This window comes from Triticum aestivum, chromosome 2B (genome assembly GCF_018294505.1).
Source record: "Triticum aestivum cultivar Chinese Spring chromosome 2B, IWGSC CS RefSeq v2.1, whole genome shotgun sequence".
In the NCBI taxonomy this organism is placed as follows: Eukaryota; Viridiplantae; Streptophyta; class Magnoliopsida; order Poales; family Poaceae; genus Triticum; species Triticum aestivum.
The window spans coordinates 421,436,582-421,446,334 of NC_057798.1; the positions used below are offsets into that span (position 1 = coordinate 421,436,582).

Genomic DNA, 9,753 nt, shown 5'->3' on the forward strand with positions numbered 1-9,753 from the left:
GTAGTGCGAGGCGAAGGCGGCGTTGGTCTTTCGAGGTTCTCAGAGGCGGTGAAGGAAGGCTGCAGCTCGATGATGTCGCGGTATGTAGTGCGAGGGAAGGCGTCGGCGATCTTCCTCGATTATCCTCACATCGCGGACTAGTAGTATGCGCACTCCGGCGCGCGCACCTCACCGGCGTGTCAGCTGGGCGATCACGGGACCTTCTGCCTGAAGCTGGGATAACAGCACCACCTGGGAGTCGTTGCACACGCCCGCTGTCAATTTTCCGGGCATCAAGAGTCTGGCGTGCCAGGCCACGACGCTTGTCAGCGCTCTTGCGGGCATGGTTGTCGAGGTCTTCTCGTCGCGGATTGTGCGAGTCTCGATCTCTCTCATCACAGACAGACCCGCGGTCTCTGTCACGGTCGTTGTCCTGGCGGCCTTGGTTGCCATGGCCATGGTGGCCATCGGCCATCCCCTGATGGTCACGCAAGCTTTCTAGACAAGGGCGGCGTGGAGCCCTCGCATTAGCATTAGCCGGAGGGGGTAGCAACATCGATGGTGGCGGTGGGAGGCAGGCTTGCGGCGTAGGCGGCGACCTGTTGGTGCACTGGCGTGCGTGGTGCCCACTCTGCCGGCATATCAGACACTTGTAGGGGTCGCGGCAGTCAATCTTACAGTGTCCCCGCTCCAGGCAGCGATGGCAGGACCGACGGCGATGCTTGATGAAACTGCTGCCCGTTGAAGGGGAATAGGAAGGCGAGAGTCGCCGTCTTGAATGGTGGAGGCTCGGAGACAGGGCTCTCCACCAATACGGTGCTCTGACAGTCTTCCAACCTTCCTCCGAGCTAGCATCCAAATATGACGACCCGGTTGATGGCGACGCGGGGCTTGAGATTAGGGGCGTCCGAGCCGCACACCGGCTGGCCTTGAAGGTCGTAGACGCCGCCATCTTGAGGCACGACCTGGGGGCGCCATGGATGGGCTTGAGAGGGGCTGGATTCAGCAGCTCTTCAGCAGCAGCGAAGGACACCTTCCGGATTGGGCCTGATGCGACGACAACCACAGCTGGAGGTGGCCCTTCGAGGAGCGGATCCGGGAAGGTGGATGAGCTTGTAGAGGCATGGCACATTGGCGGGGAGCCCAGATCTGGCGTGGATCCAGCCAGCTGCGGGAACAGCGAGCGCACGAGGTCCCCATGAGCATACCTTGGAGTTTGTAAACCGGGAGGGAACCGCGGCGTTGCAAGGGAGAAGCAGGGTTGGGCGTGGAGCGGCGCAGCGGCGGCGGCGTTGGTGGCTGCGGGCGCCGGAGCGGCGCGTCGCAGGAGCGTAAGCAGGGGAGGTGGCATGTCGTTGTTCTCTGTCCATCTATGTATGTACTCCCTCCGTTCGGAATTACTCGTCCAAGAAATGAATGTATCTAAATATATTTTAGTTGTAGATACATCCATTTTTGTGACAAGTAATTCGGAATGGAGAGAGTAGTACTCACTTTTATATACTCGGATGTTGGTACCAATTGACATGGTAAAACAACAAAGCATATGCAACCAACAGGTATGTTGGGATGGCTCCATCTTGTTGAATCCTTGACATTCCAAATTCATCTGATATGCACAAACAAAAGTATGGTATTGGATCCATTGTACAGCAAGAACACTGAGCAGCACTGTATCAGGAATTACATTTGGGCCTTTAACTACAACTCATGGAATTCGTTCTGACAGTGCCAACCGTATGTTTCACTATAGCTTGTCATCCAGAGGTTTACTACTGTACATATCACTTTTTGAGGGATACTGTATATATCGCTGCCTGTTTGAGGTACAGTTATGTTCAGAACGATCAGCTACGTACTGCTGCTTTTAGCCTGTTGATGATTGGTTCTTTACACCACGAATATGAACGGATCAGCGATAGTTTCTGCACCTGTATGTCCGGGGGTTGTACGACCTCCTCTGCAGCCATGAAACGATAGCCGCAACATCGTCCTGTGAGGATGATGGTGTTGATGACGATGACGACGCCGCCGCCTCGGGAGGGAGGTTGTCAGCTTGTCTTGCTCGACCAGATGGTGTTGATGATGCGATGAAGCTACGCCAGAGCCGATCAACCATCTCCTTGCACATGTCGTCGCCGTCGCCATCGTCGCGGAACGACTCCAACTTGTCGATGATGTCCTGCATGGCCAGGTGGAAGCCCTCGACCTGCAACAAGATGCTGTGAGCCTCGTCCACCAGCCTGTGGTTCCGCATGAGAGATATGGCGGCATCCGCCACCCCCTCCCGCACAAATCTGCTCCAGTTCTCCTCGGCCTCGCACAGGCTGGCCAGCGCCACCGCCACCGTCTTCTTCACATCAATGTCTCCCACCAGCAGCAGCTCCATCAGTGGAGCAAACCCTCCAAGCTCACCGATCTTGATCTTGTTGTAGTAGTTGTCAGCCAGCAGCCCAAGGATCCGAGCGCACTTGGCCCTGGTGGGCACTGGCCCCAGCAATGCCCTCGCGATCAGCACGGGTATGGCGTACCGGTCGTCTCCGAAAACCTCCTTGTTGGGGCTGTAGGAAGCTGCCATGGCAAGGATTTCCAGGACGACGTCGTCTAGCTCAGGGTGAGGCTCCAGGCATGTCTCCGGCAGGACGCAGGCGAGCTTCGTTATTGTCCCTGGGCTGCGCCCCAGCAGATGCAGGAATGAGCACCGCTCCTGGTCGGCCAGAAGGCGCAGGATAGCCTCGTAATCTTGTTTAGAGCTCCTGGGGGAGTTGGCCAAGAGGGTGACTTCCTTGAACAGGGCTTCCTCCTCGGGAGAGATAGCTGGTGGATCGGTAGGTGCTGTCATATCACTCATCCTGTTTGCGGCACGCCAACGCGAAATGTACAGCGCAATGAGCGCATCAGGGATGAAGATGCTGTGCGTGAGGACCTCGCCGGTAACTGGACACATGCGTTTGTTTTTCTTCCACCATTTCTCCAGTTCAGACTGATCTACGGTCTGCAGCCAGCAACCAAGGAGATCAAACATACGAAAATAAGAAAAACTCACGGTAATGCAGCTCAGGTATTACAGTTCTATCAACATTCAGTGTCTGTCTATATGATAATTAAAGAAGAGTAGTAGTAAAAAAATGCAGCAAACAAGACACGCTAACAAAACACAAGCAATAGGAGTTTTGTTTTGCCATTCTTTTTTTCAAATGCATCGAGACATAAAGCTTTTGTGTTTTCTTGGGAGGAAAAAAGAAAGAATGCCCAACCGAGAACTAATAAAGTGCTATGGTTTCAGAAACCCTTCTAACAGTTCCTCTTATGAGATTGATATCCACTAGTATCCCGATCAGTATAACAGCACGACCTTATTTGAACAAACACAACCATATACTCCCTCCGTCCGGAAAAGCTTGTCCCAAACTTGTCTCTCAAATGGATGTATCTAGCACTAACTTGGTGCTAGATACATCCATTTGAGGGACAAGTTTTTTCAGACGGAGGGAGTATCTAGAAACTCAACAAGCAAGCATCTACAGTTCTACGCAAAGGATCTCAAATTCTCAATTAACCTTTGCACTGCAACCAAATAAGATTTCATAGTGAGGAATGATGAAAATCAATCTGAGTTCTTGAATCTGTAGAAACAATAGCATTACATATTTTCATGGTCAGATAAGAAATATTCTTGCTAACAAGAAAGTCAAAGCTTTTCAATCACATATCATCTCCAAAGTGGTCTCAAAAGATGAATACAATGCCCATCCAACACTACTAAATAACTGAAAATCAAGAACAACAGTACAACACCCATTGCATCATCTCAGCAGAAAAACTATCTGCGGGATTTTTAACCGAACAGTTTTTTCATCAGATCAATCCCAGCTACAAGTAACTCCATTCAGTACACTAATTTTTCACTTTAACTTCAGGGATATTATCTGATCAAATTTTGGTGACAAGTTCAACTTTTACAGATCACACTTTACAAAGTTATTTTTTATATAATTACATTCAAGCTTCTGAATTATGCTCAATCCAACATGCTGAACCACCCCAAGTCCACAACCAATAAAACACTAGGATTTCAGAAACATTTCTATTTTTTTTCCCCTCAATTCACTAAGTATCCCAAGTTCCCGACCAGTATAACATATTTTAACCAAAATGCTGTTATATGAATTAGTACGTCTGATCCTCAAAATTCTTCAGAAATAAACTCAAGAGAGACATGAATAGTAAGCAAAAGTTTAAGGATCTCAATTGACCCTGACACAACAATCTAACAAGATTTCATATAGAGATAAAAATCATGCTAACTTCAAAGTCTGAACTAACCTGAACATTTCAACTACATAAGAGTTTCCAAACTGGTCTTACAAGATGAAGACAGTGCGCATCCATGTTCCAAACAAAAGTAATTAAGTAAAAGTACTTCAAATGTTACAAGACCCATTGCATTAGTTAATCCCAAACAAGTGAAACAGCACGCAACTGGCCCAAGAAGTAACTCCACCGCAACACACTAGTTTTTCTCTGGATTTAACTTCAGTGATATTATCTGATCAAATTTTAGTGAGAAGTTCAACTTTTATAGATCACGTTACAACAATATATTACATATCAAGCTTCTCAATTATGCTCAATCCAACATGCTGAACTGCCCCAAGTCCGTAACTAATAAAACGTTTTGGTTTCAGAAACACTTCTAAATTTCTTCCTCAATCCAGTAAGTATCCCAAGTTCCCAACCAGTATCACATATTTGAACCAAAATGCTGTTATATGAAACTAGACAAATTATAGTACGTCTGATCCTCAGCGAGATCCTATGATCCAAAGGGCAATACTCAAAATTCTTCAGAAACAGACTCAAGAGAGACTTGAAGAGTAAGCAAACTTTAAGGATCTCAATTGACCCTGACACAACAATCTAACAAGATTTCATAGAGATAAAAATCTGAACTAACCTGAACATTTCAACTAGATAAGAGTTTCCAATCTGGTCTTACAAGATGAAAAGTACTTCAAATGTTACAAGACCAATTGCATTAGTTAATCCCAAACAAGTGAAACAGCACAAACAGCACGCAGCTGGCAGAAGAAGTACATCTCAGAGAGCAGGTGAAAGATTTAACGAACCTTTCCAGAGGTGATGACGACTGGTTTCTCCATGAACTTCTTGGAGAAAGGGCACAAGAAGAACTCCGGCACGGCTACTGGACCAATCCATAACCTCCTGGCATCGGCGCTGCAACGGTGGAGTTCATCGGACCGGGCGGCCTCCAGAGCCCGGAATGCGCACTCGAAGAGCTCGAGCGGGGGCACCGCTTTCTCCTCGTGGGAGCACAGGTCCGTGAACCAGGCGAGCTCGGCGACCGCCTCCATTTTTCGTAACCACCTCTCTAGACCCGCCAGGTCGACCACCTTCCGGTCGAGAAGGAGCTCCTTCTTGATCTTCTCCGTCCTGGGGCCTGCGGTGGCGCCCATCGTCGCCTCCAAGAACTGGGCGGCGAACTGGCCAAGAACCTCCGCCGCGTCGACAACTTTCGGCGGCGCCTCGAGCGGAGGGAAGGAGAACTCCCGTTCCGCCGCCACCTCCTGTGCTCGACCTCCTGTGATGGAAGCGGAGCTCGTGCTCGTATCCGGTGGAGGGACCAGCCTCGGCCTCGCGCTCTGATCTCTCGTCGAGGAGACGGTCTCCTCCATGGCACCGAGGTCCCAGTCGAAGGATCCCCCAGGACCACCTGCGCCGCCAGAACCGGCACCATCTGGAACCGCAGGGACAAGCGTCACCCTTGCGGACCTTCGCGTCCGCACCGAGTGGGGGACGGGCCTCGAGCCGGCGCCAGGCGGAGGAGACGGCGACCTCGACCCAGCGCCAGGCGTAGGAGACGGCGACCTCGACCCGGCGCCAGGCGGAGGGGACGGCGACCTCGACCTCGGCCCGAAGAATTTGTGGGGCCCGTGATCAGCCGAAGGAGACTGCGCCCGCGCTGCCCGCCCCCGCCTGCGCAGGCCGGGCTCTTCCTCCTCCTTGATCCCCTCCTCCGTCCAGTCCTGGATGCGGTCCATTGATGGGCGTCGCCGTTCGCGCGTTCTTGGCCTCTTCTTGGCAGGCGCAATGTGGGTGGGAGGGGGAGGGGGAGGGCTTTTGGGGGGATTTGGCTTTTGGCGGCAAGGAGATGGATGTGAAATTGCGAACGGAGTGGAGATTACCACGCTACGCTAAGATGGCTTCCTTTTATAACCGGAAAGAGGAAGGCGGGGAAAGAGGAAGGGGTCCTGGTCCAGGATTACCAACAGCAGACGTCCATTCCGCCCTCAAGATTTGTGCAGGCCAATTTTATGCCGACTCTTTCTCTCTCAACCTGTTTGGTAAACACTCGGGCAGGGAAATGGGAGTTTGCATAAGGGTGTTTATGAAGGGATTAGGCATGGGAAGTAGAGGTTTACATCCATTCCCTTGTTTGGCATATGATGGGAATTGGCGTGGGATAGAACTCTGCTCACGAATTAACAGGGTACCCCCTGGGAAGAAATCGGTGGGAATTGGCTTCCTCAACTCCCAGTCCCCTTCCTACTTAAACTCCCATTCCCTCTAATCAAACAGTGGACTTTTAATCTCCTTACCCTCAACTCCCATTCTCCATCTCTAATTCCCCCGAACCAAACACGCTGTGGGGAAATGAACAAAAGGGAATTGCGTGAATTTTGCATACACTACGGTCTTCCGCTCCGCTAGGCTAGGCTAGGCCCCGCTCCGCTCCTGCGCCGCTGCCCCGCCTGGGTGGCCGCTGCCGCCCATGCCGGCCCTGTCTCCGCCCCGGGATCCCGCTTCCCCACCAACCACCCATCAATGCTCCAGGATCGAGGGCGGATCTGGATCCCCTGGTTCATCCACGGCTCCTACCTCTCCCCTATCTCCGGCTGCACCAGAGTGGGGGACGCCACCGCAAATCCTGCAGCGTGGTGCTGACCTCGAGGGCGCTCCCTCGCCCGGACCGCTGGCTTTTGACGCGCCACCACTGCCAGAGCAGCCCCGGCTTCGATCCATTGTAGTTGTGCCTTCCCCGCTGCCCATTTCGGAGGCGACCGCCATTGATGAGGGATGGATACGCTACCAGTCCCGCAAGAGCAAGAAGGCCGGCAAGCGCCCGCCAGGCAACCCAGGGCGCCTCCGCGGGCCCGGATCTGGGCGCGCCTCTCCCTCGCCGGGGCGCGAGGCCTTCTTAAGGAGATTCAAGGGCCTCTGCTTCGGTGTCTCAGCCCCCACCACCGCCGCGTCGACGTCTGATGAAGAATAACGGGGGAGCCAACTCAATAACCTAGCGGAGGAACCGTCCGGACTTGAAACAGCGGATGCAACCCTTGCATTTTGTTCTTTTGTTCTTTACTCTATTTTCGCTTTGGCACTCACTTCCTTTGGAATAAGGGCATTTTTCTTATCTACTCGTTCCGTTGACCATCAAACAGTTTCTTAATTATGTTATGTCAAATGATGGGAAAAAGGAAGGAGTAATCAAAAAAGACTAGAACTACCCGATCTGTTGAAATACGATACGAAGGAAACGGACTTCAATCCCTCACTCTTATTGTTTGTTCTTCTGATCCCCTTGTTTTTAACTCCACGACCCCCTCCATTGCATCATCTGCAAGCGGCCAGGCCATCTCGGTAGGGAGTGCCCCAAGAGCAAGAGCGGCCGGGGTGCGGGCGTGTAGCAGGGCCGTCCGGTGCAGGAACAGCTTGTGTTCCCCGCCAGCCCTCCTCCGCCATCGATGGCCCCGGCGAACGCCCCCTGCATCGACCACTGGCACCGGCCTCGATCCAGCCACAAGGTGATCGCCTCCACCCCGGAGATGGAGCAGCAGGTCTTCCTGCTGCAGCAGCATGCGGTGGTGGTCACCGCGATGAGCAAGCTGCACACGGCCAGCCCCCTCTCCATCGGCCGGGCCATCGAGCGGGAGTTTCAGATCCCCTCGCACCTTCTTCGCGTCACCAGCCATGATCCTGAAGACTTCTTCATCCACCTCACCATGCCGGCGCATAAGGAGCTCATAGTTCGACGCGGCTCGATCAACATGGACGGCGTCTCCTTCCTCCTGGAGCCGTGGAGGGAGGACACGCACGCGATCCACGACACCTGGATGCTGCATGTCCGCGTCGTCATGGAGAAGCTGCCGATGCAGCTGTGGACCCTGGAGGGCGCAAAGGAGGCGCTGGGCGACAAGGTGATCATCGACCGCCTCGACAGCCGCACTTTCGAGCGCGCGGACACGAAGCTTTTTGCCATCTGGGTGTGAGTGTGGTAGCTCCACCACATCCCCACCAAGCAGACGCTGTGGAAGCACGCGCGGGGAGCCGGCAGGGTGGAGGAGATGCTCGGCTTCTCGCCGCCAAGCAGAGCGGTCGCCCCCCCCCCAACCTGCTCCGCTGGGATGTGCTGGTGCATATTGATTGCACCGAAGACTAGACGCCGCTCTTCCCCCGCTCCTCGCACTCGGGCCAGAGCGGGCTCCCCTCTTACGAAGATGACGACCGCCCGTACCCGCGCTTCCCACTTGTGGGTGGCTGGGTGGCAGGCGTCGAGGACGGCAGGCCGTCGCAGGACTCGGGGTCGCGCATGTGCCCTCCAGCGCAGGTGGCGTCCTCGGGCTGCAAGGGCATGCCCTCGGCAGGCCATAGACGCAGCCACGACGGCGACGACAGCCAAAGAAGGTCCTCGAAGGACACGCTGCTGGGGCGGGGCCGCGGCAAGGAGCCAGCCGCATCCCCCCACGGAGCGCCAACGCAGCTGCACGCCTACCTCGCGGCACAGCCAGAGCCGCCCCCGCGGCGGACGCCAGGGCCATGCTGCCAAGTCAGGCAGGGCCGGGTCCCGGGCTGCGTCTTCCTCTGGGACGGCCGCTGCAATGCGCAACCCACTGCTGGCGCCACCCCGGCCGTTGCCAAGGGAATCGGGCGGGCCATCGAGTGGCGGCGACCTGGTGGCAGCGTTCTTCGACAAGGTGGGCAAGGAGCTGCCCCTCTGCCTTGGGTGGACCCGAGGAGGGCCGCGGTCGACAAGGCTGCGGCGGCCACCGTTGATAAGCCCCTCTGCTTCGTGGAGAGCACTGACGCGGCCAGCAACATCGACAACGGCATCGACATGGGCCCGGACCTCTCCCTCGCCCTGCACACCCCCAGAGCGGCCACTACGCATTCCCTGCAGCTTGGCGTAGTCACATGCTAGGTGTGCCACCTGCAGCTCTCAGATGCGGGCGGCGCTCCGACAAGCCAGCTGTTCGCAGCCCCTGTGCCTTCCGTGCCGGGGAAGGCCCCGGCTCGCGCCAAGACGCCGGCTCGCTCCAGGCACGCGGCTCCGCCATCCCGTCAGAGCGCTCGACAGGCGACCAACCCATCCAGCGTCCTGGTCAGCCAGAGGGCCACGCTTCGCATCGTGCACGGCCTGGGCATCCTCAGCCGAAGGAAACCACGACGGCCAAGGCAACAGAGGCCCTGATCCGCCGCTTTGACGAGCTACTCTCCGACTCTGACATCAAGGCCATTGCCAGGCTCACCAACCTCGACGCCGCTGCCCTCAAGATCATCGCGGGCATGCACGGACAAGACGGAGAGGCCGCGCAGGCCGCTGATTCCCCATGTTAGTTTCCCCCCGTAGTTGTAGCCTCCGGCGACGCCCAGCGCGCGGCTGGGTAGAGTTAGGTTTCTCCATGTACCGTAACAGTCTAGGGTGCTCTCGTAGCAGGGGCATAGCCGATCACCGGCGGAATTTGGGGCCTATTA

The 9,753-nt window shown here is 55.0% G+C and overlaps 1 protein-coding gene across 1 annotated transcript; it reads right to left on the minus strand.

Annotated features, from left to right (window-relative positions):
* Window positions 1-1,605: 1,605 nt before the first annotated feature.
* Window positions 1,606-6,255, minus strand: LOC123041326 (uncharacterized). Its single transcript, XM_044463963.1, has 2 exons — window positions 5,109-6,255; window positions 1,606-2,974 (listed from the first exon to the last, which is right to left on the minus strand). The coding sequence occupies exons 1-2, from the start codon at window positions 6,039-6,041 to the stop codon at window positions 1,892-1,894; spliced, it is 2,016 nt and encodes a 671-aa protein (XP_044319898.1). The 5' UTR covers window positions 6,042-6,255; the 3' UTR covers window positions 1,606-1,891.
* Window positions 6,256-9,753: the final 3,498 nt, after the last annotated feature.

What these genes read in the sequence shown, in the direction of transcription:
- LOC123041326 (XM_044463963.1), bottom strand. Translation starts at nt 6,041, where the DNA reads ATGGACCGCATCCAGGACTGGACGGAGGAGGGGATCAAGGAGGAGGAA. An exon ending in TCGTCATCACCTCTGGAAAG is followed by an intron (nt 2,975 to 5,108) that starts GTTCGTTAAATC and finishes TGCTGGCTGCAG; the next exon opens with ACCGTAGATCAGTCTGAACT.